At 37.9% G+C, this 13,066-nt stretch overlaps 1 protein-coding gene across 2 annotated transcripts in view; it reads left to right on the forward strand.

Moving 5' to 3' along the window:
• Positions 1-3,246: 3,246 nt before the first annotated feature.
• Positions 3,247-13,066, forward strand: part of c7h9orf85 (chromosome 7 C9orf85 homolog) — a 39,949-nt gene continuing 30,129 nt past the window's right edge. Inside the window, exon 1 of one of the 2 annotated variants that reach the window (XM_059974788.1) lies at positions 3,247-3,543. In XM_059974788.1, the coding sequence (XP_059830771.1) occupies positions 3,442-3,543 (102 nt within the window). In that variant the 5' untranslated portion in view covers positions 3,247-3,441. The remainder of the gene's footprint in view (positions 3,544-13,066) is intronic. The other variant, XM_059974787.1, reaches the window with a different exon arrangement.

The following is a 13,066-nucleotide window of genomic DNA, read 5'->3' on the forward strand; positions in this document are numbered from 1 at the left end:
TGACTCTCACAGCTTCCTAGACTACACCTCTTCCCACCTGTTACTTGTAAAAGTGCCTTCTTGTCTCTCAATTCCTCCAACTGCACCACATCTGCTCACGGTTGATGTTGTTCATTCCAGAACAAAGGAGATGTCCTCCTTCTTAAAAGAAAGTGGCTTCCCTTCCTCCACAATCTATGCTGTCATCAATCACATCTCTTCCATTTTATGCATGTCTGCCCTCACCCCATCCTCCCACCAGCCCACCAGGGATAGGGTTCCTCCTGTCCTCACCTATCACCCGACTAGCCTCCACATCCAACACATGATTCTCGTAACTTCCATCATCTCCAGCAGGATCCCACCACCAAGCACTTCATCCTGCCACCCCCACCCCTCTTTCTGTTTTCCTCAGTGATCACTCCCTATGTGACTTCCATGTCCATTAGTCCCTCCCCACTGATCTCCCTCCTGGCATTTATCTTTACAAGCAGAACAAGTGCTACACCTGCCCCTGCACCTCCTTCTTCACTACTATTCAGGTCTCCAAACTTCTAGGTGAGGCGACACTTCACCTGTGAGTCTATTAGGGTCATCTGTTATATCCGGTGCTCCCAGTGTGGCCTCCTGTGTATTGGTGAGACCCGACACAGATTGGGAGACTGCTTCACGAGTACCTACGCTCCATCTGCCAGAAAAAGAGGGATCTCCCAGTGGCCACCAATCTTAAATTTCACTTCCCATTCCCACTCTGACATATCCATCCATGGCCTCCTCTACTGCTGCGATGAGGCCACACTCTGGTTCTGGGAGCAACACCTTATATTCTGTCTGGGTAGCCTCAATCCTAATGGCGTGAATGTCAATTTCTCGAACTTCTGCTAATACCCCTCCCTTCTCAATTCCCCGTTCTCATCTCCCTCTCTCACCTTACCTCCTTGCCTGCCCATCACCTCCTCTGGTGCTCCACTCCTTTTTTCTTTCCTCCATGGCCTTCTGTCATCTCCTAATAGATTCCCCCTTCTCCAGCCCTGTATCTCTTTTACCAATCTACTTTTACTTCCCAGCTCTTTACTCCAGCCCAGGTTTTACCTATCACCTCGTATTTCTCCCTCCCCTCCCCCACCCTTTTACTCTGACCCCTCATCTTTTTTCTCCAGTCCTGCTGAACAGTCTCAGCCTGAAATAGTGGCATCATCCACTGCCTTTCCTACTTCACTTTCAGTTGACACTATTGTCGGGGATGTGGCATACAACTGGCAGATGCATTTACAATTAAGTTCTGCTCGTCTCAACCACTTGTGTTCCCACAGGAATTATCTTTTCTCCAGTAGAAGTTCTTACCTTCAGTTTAGTATCTTTGAAATGTCTCTAAAACTCATTTTGTGGAATGACTGAAACAGATGAACCAATGTCCAAATCCATTTGAATTAATTTCCTGTGCATTTCTGGTGTAAGCCATATCGATTGTCTATTGTTAGTTATCACTATATAAATCTCAAGGCTATCCAGTCCAGTGCCATTCTCATTATTATCAGATTTTTCATAAGTAGCATGCAGATTGTGCATTTTTGAAACTGCAACTTGACTTTATCTTTTTCTCTTCCCTGTGTAGTCCATTTGTTGTTGTCTGCCTAATACACTCCTTGAGTGTGTCCTAATTTATTGCATTTTCTGCTAGTCTCATCTTTAAATCTGCATTGATCCCTGCCACAATGGTAACATAATTTGTTCAGTCAGTCCAGTTTCTGTTTAGATGTTACAATTTTGTTCACACTCACTTTCATTCTTGACAGCAATTTAATTGCATCTCTGCATTGATACAGCTATTTCAACTGCTCTTCTAAATTTAAGTTGTGCTTCAGTTAGGAGCCATTTTTGAATATTTTCTTGTAAGTTTTCACAAACTAAACAATCTCTCAGTGTATCATTAAGCCCATCACTGAACTGACAATGACAAACTCTTCAATTCAATCATGTACACTTAAATGGATGACTCTTTCTTTTGATTCCATGTATGAAATCTAAAGAGTTCTGCAATGGTTTAAGTTCTAAATATTCCTTCATTACTTTCACAATATCAGCAAAGCTAATTTCTGTCTGTTTGGTTGGAGCAGTTAAACTTCAAAGCAAACAATATATCTTTAAATCCAATGCACTTGTTTCTCATTGGCTATTTTATTTATTTCAAAGTACTGCTGCTCAATTTGTTCATTATACAAAATCCAGCTAACTTTGTGGATCAAATATGTCAATCTTTCCAATGTAGCCAGCATTTTTGTTCTTTTGTTATGATTATTATCACCTGCTGTTTATTAACCTGTGAATTCTCCTGCCTTTTTAAAAACTCTAACATCTTACTTTTTGTGAAGAAAACATGTTACTCCAAAGAAAAAAAAGTGCTGTGATTTTACTTTTAAACTCAACTGCCTCACTACGCTTTATTCTAAGTTGAACATCTTGCTAGCTTCAACATCTTGCTCACTTAGTTTTGACTTTAAGCAAAGAGTGCACATATCACACGGGAGCATGATAACACATGCTATTTATGTACTTTTACATATAACCCACATTATGTAAACAACAAAGAATGCTTAATCAAACAATATTATTCAGATATTTCTGATCTGTTAAATACACACTTTCCAATACCCACGTTCTCCCTCTCCTCCCCTACCTAACTCCATCTGCCCATCATTCTTCCCCCCATATCTGATTCCACTTTATCACCTAACAGTCCCATCTTTCCCTCTCACCTCCATGCACAGGCTATCTTCCCCCTCCACTCTCAATCCAGAAGCAGGGTCGAGCCTGAAACATCGACCATTCCTTTGTCTGCAAAAATGCTGCTTGACCTTTTGAGTTCTTGCTGCTGATTATGTTATGCCTGTATCTAGACCTGGCCAAGATGCCCTTCAGAGGTCGAGGAAGTGGGCTTTTATTAGGTCAACTACCTTCACCCTCCCCCCATCCCCTTTCAGCAATTCATCTGTGCCTGGCTGATCTTGGAAAAGATACCGTTGGTGTTTACAGTCTCACTGGAAATTGGACATTTAGGGGTGGAGTGCACCTTAAACAGAAAGGACAGGCTTTTAATGTATTTGCTATGAATACGTGAAAAAAGCTTTTTTAAATAATAATTACCCTCCTCTGGGGGGCGCTTTAGATGTATTTGGTAAAGCAGCACAACGGAGAAGAGGTTTGCACAAATATAAATAACTCTGTAAACTTCACATAAAAGGTAAGCGGGGTCAGCCAGCGAACGCTACTTTTGCTTTGGTTGGTTGTGTTTCGATGATTGACGTGCTTGTCAGCCTGTCGAGTGTCTACGAGAAGGGCCAATCAGGGCAAAGATTGCTTCATTTGCAGGTTTCCATGTGATTTCTGTCCGTCAACTTCCGGGTTATTGCAGCAGTTGGTTGTCCATGTGGTTTAGAAAATCTATACATTTATATAAATATTATGAGCTGTGAACGGGGTAACGTTGCAAGGAAGCGAGCGCAAAAGCACCAGAATGTCATTGTGTTTAAAAATGATAAGTATGACAAAAGTAATAAGACGAAGGTAAGTAATCACCTCGTTGTTGGATCGATGTCTGGTTTTGTAAAGTTGATCTATTCCAGGTTAATATTTATTATCTTTCAATACTACAGCAATTCGAATTCTGAGATTTTTTGCCAAAACAAATGGGCAAAGTGTTTTCAGAGGCCTTGGTAACCAGCTGCTTGTGTTTATGATAGATGAATCCGTGAGAAGTAAATGCCCACCTTGAAAAGGTAGTGGTATTGGGTTTAGTTGTTTTGGATGAAGAAGTTTACAGGTGTACGAAGAAAGAACTGAGAAGTGAAATTAACTAAATACCGCATTTAAAGACGCAACGGATCTAATTGTACCCTGTACCTGTATCCATTTGACCCACTTCTCATGGATCAACGGTGGAGCTGCTGTTGCTCCATCACTTCTCGCCCTACCTTATACTGATAAGCTCACCACTTGCTTTCCAATCCTAATGAAAGATCTTGACTGAAGTGTTGACTGTCCATTTCAGTTCTCTCTATATATGCTTAATTCCTCCAGCACCTGCAGCTCTTCTGTCTCAATTGTATCCTCATCGTAATTTTCTCAAGATCAGAACATATTCTGCTGTTCAACTGCACCCAAGAACACCCATTAGTTCCTTAACATTTGCATCCTGTAGTTAATATTGGTTCTCCCTACAAAACTACAGTATAATTAAGTTTCATCTGTGCACTCCACCAGCTTTTCTTTGTGTCTTTGAAGTATTCACCGCATGGTTCATACATTTGCAGTGTGCTGTAGGCTACTGCAATTAACGGAGTGCTCAAAACAGCATCGGGAAACATTAGCTCAGTATGTGATGTTAACGCATTCACTATGGCAAATGGATTGCAATGGATATATGAGTTCATTCATTGTGTTAATTGCAAAATAATAAAAATCTAGGGACTGTAAAACAGTGCAAAGATATGGCAATCCATGTACCTGCTTAATGTACATCAGTAGCACGGACAGGTATAGTTGGTGGTCTTTGTACCTAGAAGAGTGGCTTTCCAGAGGACAGAAGCTATGCTAAAGCTATATAAAATTTTGTGTGGGCCATACCAGAACAACTGCAATTAGTCTTGGGCTTTCAGTATTAAATTAGGGGAAATCTGTTACCACTACAATTACCACTACACTTCACTTGCAGTATTTTGTATTCCTACCTCTAAAATCCATTAATTGAATCCGAAACAGGTTGGGAAAGATGATATGTTGTGATATGATATGATATGCTGTGTGTAGGTTGTAACAGCAAAATGGCTGAAGCTGAATTGCAAGCACGTGATTATTAAATTGTTCTTGCCAAAAATGGTCATTTATTTATGCTGCAAATACGAGGAAATCTGCAGATGCTGGAAATTCAAGCAACACACACAAAATGCTGGTGGAACTTCGTCAGGAAAGGGTCTCGGCCTGAAATGTCAACAGTGTTTTTCCCTATAGATGCTGCCTAGCCTGCTGCGTTTCACCAGCATTTTGTGTGTGTTGCATTTATTTATGCTCTTTTTAATATTTGGGGCACCTCAAACCTCATTATGGCCAATGAAGCAGCTTTGGATTTATCACTGAAGTAGTGAAGATCACATCTAATTTGTATGCAGAAAACACCCACAAACAATTTTGGGATAAGTGGCTTGGTAATCTGTTGTTAGTGATGTTTGTTAAGGGCTTTACTTTCCTAAAATACAACCTTCGGATCTGGAGAGAGCTAAACTAATGTTTTATGGGGGGAAAAATAATTGACTTCTTTCCCCTTGTGTTCTATATAGGCCAGGCTCCCTTAAACCCTTTTATTTTAACTTATCCAAAGCATACTGAAAACAGCAGGATAGGTAATTGCCTCAACACACCCTGCTGTTTTCAGCAAGCTATGCACCTTTAACCAAGAACTCTGTTGCTTTGGTCCCATAATATGTGTCCTGTAGTTAATATTGATTTTAATTCTCCAAACTGAAGTGTAACTCTTGGAAATTCTCATTATTAAATTTTACCTGTTTCCCCAAATTCGTCTTCTCCACCAAGTTATCTCTGTATCTTTGAGGTCTAATAGTTCACTACTTGGTGTGTCCAGTGAAATCTGTCGGGAGAAAGTTACTGACTCTTCTCCAGAAATCTTAAACGATGGTTCCAGATTGGAGATGTTATAAGGGAATGATTTAATAAGCTGGGTTTCTTTTTCTTAGCAGAAGGGAATCAGAATCAGGATTAATGTCACTGTCATATGTTGTGAAATTTGTCTTTGCCAAAGGAGTAATAGAGAAAAATGAATCACAGTATACATGTGTAATTCATTTTCTCTCTCTTGTGTATTGCATTGTAGTACTGCCGCAGAGACAACAAATTTCACAACATGCCAGTGGTATTAAACGTGATTCTGATTCCCTTTTGTTATAGTTTGTGCACTCTTTGCAATTACCTGGTTTTCTGCATTGATTACTCATAAAATATGGTCTGATCTTCATCTAAGTCCAAGTAATAGACAAACCCAATCTGCCTAAACTAATAACACAAACAATTGTACTTGTCAATACTGAGTACACCATTTAAACTATTAGTCTAGGGTCAAAAAAGTATGTGAACTTCTGGGGTAGTGACTTCAACACAAGCAATTTGGAGTCTGGTATTCCAATCAGAGGTGAGATTGGAGGTGTGGGTTGTAGAGGTACCCTGCCCGATTTTTTTTATATTAAAAGAGTTAAGACAGATTATTTCTTATTCTGTTGGTTTGAGGAAACGTATCAAGATGGAAACTCTTTTATTGGTTGATAAAATTAAAGAGATTGATAAGAAATATTCGATTGCTCCTAGTAAGGAGCTTTACAAACAAAGGGTTGAACTTCAAATGGAACATAGTTTATTACTTACATCCTCGATTGAAAATCAATTAATGAAAACTAAATCTGATTTTTATATACATAGTGATAAATCTGGTAAACTGTTAGCTAGTCAATTGAAGAATGCTCTGGTTAAACGTCAAATCACTAAGATTGGTCAGCAGAATGGGAATCTGACAGTTAATCATGATGAGATAAATAAGGCATTTCAAGATTTCTATACCTCCCTGTATCAATCTGAATTTCCTCAAGATTATAATACCATGTCTGATTTTCTGGGGAAATTAAATTTTCCAAGGTTATCATCTGATGATCTTTTGATATTGGATACTCCTATTACGGATGTAGAAATTAAAGGGGCTATTTCCTCAATGAATTCTGGGAAAGCACCGGGTCCAGATGGTTATACAGTTGAATTTTTTAAATTTTTTTCCGCTACTCTTTCCCCTTGGTTAGGTAAGGTTTTTGAGGAGGCCATTAGATTAGGGAATTTGCCACAATCTTTTTATAGAGCTTCCATTTCTCTAATATTGAAGAAAGATAAAGACCCTACTAATTGTGCTTCTTATAGACCTATATCTTTATTGAACGTAGACTCCAAGATTTTTTCTAAGTTACTGGCATCTAGATTGGAGGAGGTATTACCCAAAATTATTTCAGATGATCAAACTGGCTTTATTAAAAATCGTTATTCTTTTTTTAACATTAGGAGATTGTTGAATATTGTTTATACTCCCTCACATGATACTTCAGAATGCGTGATTTCATTAGATGCGGAGAAAGCATTTGACAGAGTTGAATGGCCTTACTTATTTAATGTGTTGGAGAAGTTTAATTTTAGTCCGATATTTATATCATGGATTAAATTGATTTATCATACTCCAGTAGCCTCAGTGGTTACCAATAATCAAAGATCTCCCTTTTTTCGCCTATTTCGGGGCACTAGACAGGGATGTCCTCTTAGTCCATTACTATTTAACATTGCCTTAGAACCTTTGGCAATTGCCATCAGACAATCACAGGATATTTTGGGTATTAATCGTGGGACAGATATTCATAAGTTATCTTTGTATGCAGATGATTTATTACTATTCATTTCTAACCCGGAGAAATCCATTCCAGCAGTTTTATCATTATTGGCTCAATTTAGTGAGTTTTCTGGGTATAAGTTAAATCTTAATAAAAGTGAATTGTTTCCATTAAATAAACGGGTCCCAATTTATGGAAATTTACCCTTTAAATTAGTTAATGACTCTTTTACTTATTTAGGGATCAAAATCACAAAGAACCATAAAGATTTGTTTGGATTTAATTTTTTACCCTTAATTGATCAGATTAAAGGTTTGTTTACTAAGTGGTCACCTTTGTCTCTATCTCTAATAGGCAGGATTAATGCTATTAAGATGGTTATTTTACCTAAGTTTTTATATATTTTTCAAGCGATACCAATTTTTATCCCGAAATCTTTTTTTACTAATGTTGACTCTAAAATTTCTTCATATATATGGCAGAATAAAAATCCCAGGTTAGGTAAAACATATTTACAGAAGACAAAAAAGGAAGGCGGGTTAGCATTACCTAATTTCAGATTTTACTATTGGGCAGCTAATATTAGATATTTGTTATGCTGGTTGAAAGATGGGGGTGGATCTTTTGGCCCTTGTTGGGTGAGTTTAGAAACTAAATCGGTATCAGCTTATGCTTTGGGTTCTATTTTAGGGACTTCTCTCCCTTTTGCTCTTTCTAAATTGCCGAAACGAATTGACAACCCGATAGTTAAACATACATTGCGTATATGGTTTCAATTTCGGAGATTTTTTGGGTTGACTCAATTCGTTTTAAATAGTCCTATTGTATCTAATTGTTTTTTTCACCCTTCCATTATAGATCAAGCTTATTCAGCTTGGAAAACTAAGGGATTACTAAGATTTTCTGATTTATTTTTAGATAATTGTTTCATGTCTTTTGAACAATTATCCAACAGATATAACTTGCCGAGATTTCATTTTTTTAGATATTTACAGATTAGACATTTTTTAAGTTCTGTACTCTCTACGTTTCCAAATTTTGTGCCTTCAGATACTTTGGAGAGTTTATTTGAATTAGACCCTTTTCAAAAAGGGCTTATTTCAAAACTTTATAATATAATTATGAAGATACGTTCAGAGCCCCTTTATAAGACTAAACAGGATTGGGAAAGAGAGCTTAGTTTTAGTATTTCTAGTGAGAATTGGGATAGAATTCTTCAATTAGTTAATACATCATCGTTATGTGCCAAACATTCACTAATACAATTTAAGGTTGTACATAGAGCCCATATGTCCAAGGATAAATTAGCTCATTTTTACTCTCATATAAGTCCTATTTGTGATAGATGTCATTCTGAAATTGCGTCTTTAACTCACATGTTTTGGTCGTGTTCATTTTTGGAGAAATATTGGAAAGATATTTTTGATATTATTTCTGCGGTTTTGAATATTGATTTACAACCTCATCCTATTACCGCAATTTTTGGTTTACCAATGTTAGATTCACAGCATTTATCTTCTTCAGCCCGTCGAATGATTGCATTTTTAACTCTGAAGGCTAGAAGATCTATATTGTTGATTTGGAAAGAAATTGATCCTCCCACTGTATTTAATTGGTTCTCTCAAACTATGTTATGTTTAAATTTAGAAAAAATTAGAAGTGGTACTTTTGAGACCTATTAAATTTGAAAAGTTATGGAGACCATTTATTCAACATTTTCATATGATGTAATATGACCCTGTGCCAAGTACATTTGATTTCCTAGCTTATGTATTTTGAGAGGACCGGAAGTGACGGCATTGATGAATACTTATTTTTGTGAGATATTATAAACAGCCCACTTTTTTTTTCTCCTTCTCTTTTGTTTGTTTTTCTTTCTTTTATATTACTTATTAGTTATAGTTATTAGATTAGTTAGTTTTGCATTATATAAATTTTTTTTTTGTTTTTTTTCTTTCTTTTTTCTGTTTTTTTTATATTATACATTATAAAATATTTAGATTTACTATGTCCATACATATATCTTATGGCTTATGTCTTGGTAAACTCATTTATATTGTAACTATTATGTATGTTTTTTTTTCATATGTAATGGAATGTGTATGTTGGTAATTTCTTTATCAATATATCATCTGTATTCTGTCCATATTACTAATATTAATAAAAAGATTTAGAAAGAAAAAGAAAAGAAAAGAGTTACAAAGTCAGGTTACTAACAGAACCTGCTGTTCTCAAGAAGGATCTGTTTATGTGCAATTTAAACCATGCTTCGATCAAAACAACTTTCAGAGGACCTTGGAAGACAAATTGTAGAGATGCATGAAGCTGGAAAAGGCTACAAAAGTACAGTCGGCCCTCCTTATTTGTGAATTTTGCATGCGCGAATTCAACCAACCGCGAAAACCCGGAAGTGCTCTTCCAGCACTTGTTGTTCGAGCATGAGCAGACTTTTTTTTCTTGTCATTATTCCCTAAACAATGCAGTATAACAACCATTTTACATAGCATTTACATTGTATTAGATATTATAATTAATCTGGAGATTTAAAATATACGGGAAGATGTGCGTGGGTTATCGTGGATTGGGATTTTTTAAAAATCGGAAGTTCTCTTACTAAGTAAGTTGGAACAGGTACATCCGGTATTATTTAGTGTCAGTTAGTCAAAAGTTTGTCTTAGTATATAGTATATATTTTACCTTTCTATGCATATAAAACACTTAAGAGCGTATGTTTCAGCACCGGGCTCGGGAACGGAAGTTCTCTGGACTCGGGACAGATCGCTCCTGAGTGTGCACTCCACCATGCCAGGTTGATGTAGAGGATCAAAAACCCAAAACCCCAAAATTAAACCACTGCGTTGCTTAGTAATAATTGTAGCTTTCATCGGGGCAGAACCTTTCTCACTTTATCCTTTAAAATTGTTCCTATCATTGACCGACGTAGCCTAACGTGTTTCCAATGACGTTTCACCTCTTTCCAGTCACTTTATTATTTCCACTTTATTTTCAATCAAGTTCGTGATTATTTTTGTGAACAGAAACACTGCGCATTCAGAGCTCTGACGCCGGGTCCTAATGTCCACCGCACTGAGACAAGCTAAATAAGATCTGGGGTTCCGCTGGGTCCTAAGGTCCAGCGCATTGAGACAGGTTGAATAAGGGACTTGAGCATCTGCGAACTTTGGTATCCGTGAGTGGTCCTGGAACCAATCCCCCGTAGGTAAGGAGGGCCGACAGTATTCCTAAAGACCTGAATGTTCATCAGTCCACAGTAAGAGAAATTGTCTACAAATGGAGGAAATTTAGTACAGTTGCCACTCTCCCTAGGAGTGGGCATCCTGCAAGGATCACACTAAGCACAATATACAATGCTGAAGGAGGTGAGAAAGAACCCAAGGGTGACAGCAAAAGACCTGCAGAAATCTCTAGAACTTGCTAATGTCTCTGTTCATGTGTCCACTATAAGAAAAACACTGAACAAGAATGGTGTTCATGGAAGGACATCACTAAGGAAGCCACTGCTCACCAAAACACATTGCTGCATGTCTCATGTTTGCAAAAGACAACCTGGATGTTCTACAACATTTCTGGGATAATGTTCAATGGATAGATGAGACAAAAGTTGAACTTTTTGGTGGAAATGCACACTGCTATGTTTGGAGGAAAAAGGGCACTGCACACCAACACCAAAACCTCGTGCCAACTGTGACACATGGTGGAAGGAGCATCATGGTTTGGGGCTGCTTTGCTATTTCGGGGCCTGGCCAGCTTGCAGTCATTGAGGGAACAATAAATTCAAAACCTGTATCAAGGCATTTTATGGGATAATGTCAGGGTAATGTCTGTCACCTGAAGCTTAATAGAAGTTGGATGATGCAAGAAGACAATGGTCCGAAACACGAGTAAATCAACAACAGAATGGTTTAAAAAGAAGAAAATTTGTATTATGGAATGGCCAAGTCAGTGTCCAGACCTTGGATGCTGTGTCTTGACCTGACAGGTGCTGTTCATGCAAGGTATCCCAGAAATTGTTGAACTGAAACAGGTCTGTATGGAGAAATGGTCTAAATTTCCTCCTTACCATTGTGCAAGTCTAATCAGCAGCTACAAGAAACGTTTGGTGGAGGTTATTGCTGATAAAGGAGGTTCTACCAGTTAATAAATACAAGGATTCGCATACATTTTCCAGACTGGGCTGTGAACAATTAAACAATGTGTTCAATGAAGACATGAAAAGTACAATTGTTTGTGTGTTGTTAGTTTAGGCAGATTGTGTTTGTATATTATTGTGACTTGGATGAAGATCAGACAACATTTTATGGGTAATTAATGCGGAAAACCAGATAATTGCAAAGGGTTCAGAAACTTTTTCTTGCAACTGTATATATAAAATAGTTAAATCAAATATGCAAAAAAAAATTACCTGACAAGTATTTCCTAAAAATTGTAAAAGGATGTGCACAGAAGATCTTTCAATTTCTGATGATAGATCACCTGTGTGAATTGTTAAGTCTTTCCTTCACTCCACAAATGTTGAGTAGATCCAATATGTTCAGTTTTTATTTCATTGCATCTCCAAGGTTTGTATCATCTGCAAATTTGGAAATAGTGCCCTGTGCACTATCTTCAAATTGTTAATAAATTTAAAAAGCTACATAAAGTCCAGTGTAATGCTTTAGAGTGCCCGCAGTCAGGTTTCAGTTCCTGCCTCTGTCCCCGTGACCACCTGGGTTTCCTTTGGGTGCTCCAGTTTCCTCCCACATTCTGTAGATGCATGGATTAATAAGGTTTAGTAAATTGTGGGCATGGTATGTTGGTGGCGTAAGCATGGTGGGCTTGTGGACTGCCCCCAGCATATATTCAGACAGTGTTGATTGTTGACACAAACAATGTATTTCCATTTGGTTTTATGTACATGTGACATGAAGCTATTCTTAACCTTGTAATCTTCTTTAGGAACTCAATTGTACTCTTTCCTCCAACCTCTACTCTGTTAATAGTAGAGGTCCATGGCATACAAAAGATTGGGGAAACACAGCTTCTAATACTAAAAACAACTTTTCATTACTACTGTGTATCCAGAGATACCGGCCACATGACAGATGCACTGCCACCTGGCTGGTCGAAGGACACACCACATGCCAATCAACATTTGGTCCCTCCCAACTAATCAATGCACACCTAAATTATTGGTCACCTTAATTGGATTATCTCACCCAGCCACATGCTTTAAAAGGTGAGACTTGCCCTTGGCTCGCCCTCACTTACAGACCACCACATTGGAGGTAAGTGCATTGATTTATGCTTGGGAAGGTCTATCGTTTATCCTGGTAAGGGAGCCGCAGCTATCCAAGGTCAAGGGAGATAGCTGTCGTAGTGCTTTTCCCTTGTTCTTTGTTTGTGTAACCGTACCCTGTCTCCACACCGCTTCCTGTGTATTGTAGTTGCTTGTGTTGACCCGACTTACCCTTGTAAATAAATTCCTTATTATTAAAACTGTGTGTGTCCAGGCCTCTACTGTTGAAACTCAGTTATTTTCCATCACAACATACTGTTCCTTGTTACTTAGCCAATTTTCTATCCAAATTCCTACAGTGTTTTTGTTTCATTTGCTTCAATCCAATGGTAAGCCTATATTGTGGTCTCTAATCAAACTTTAA

Source organism: Hypanus sabinus, chromosome 7 (assembly GCF_030144855.1).
Source record: "Hypanus sabinus isolate sHypSab1 chromosome 7, sHypSab1.hap1, whole genome shotgun sequence".
NCBI lineage: Eukaryota > Metazoa > Chordata > Chondrichthyes > Myliobatiformes > Dasyatidae > Hypanus > Hypanus sabinus.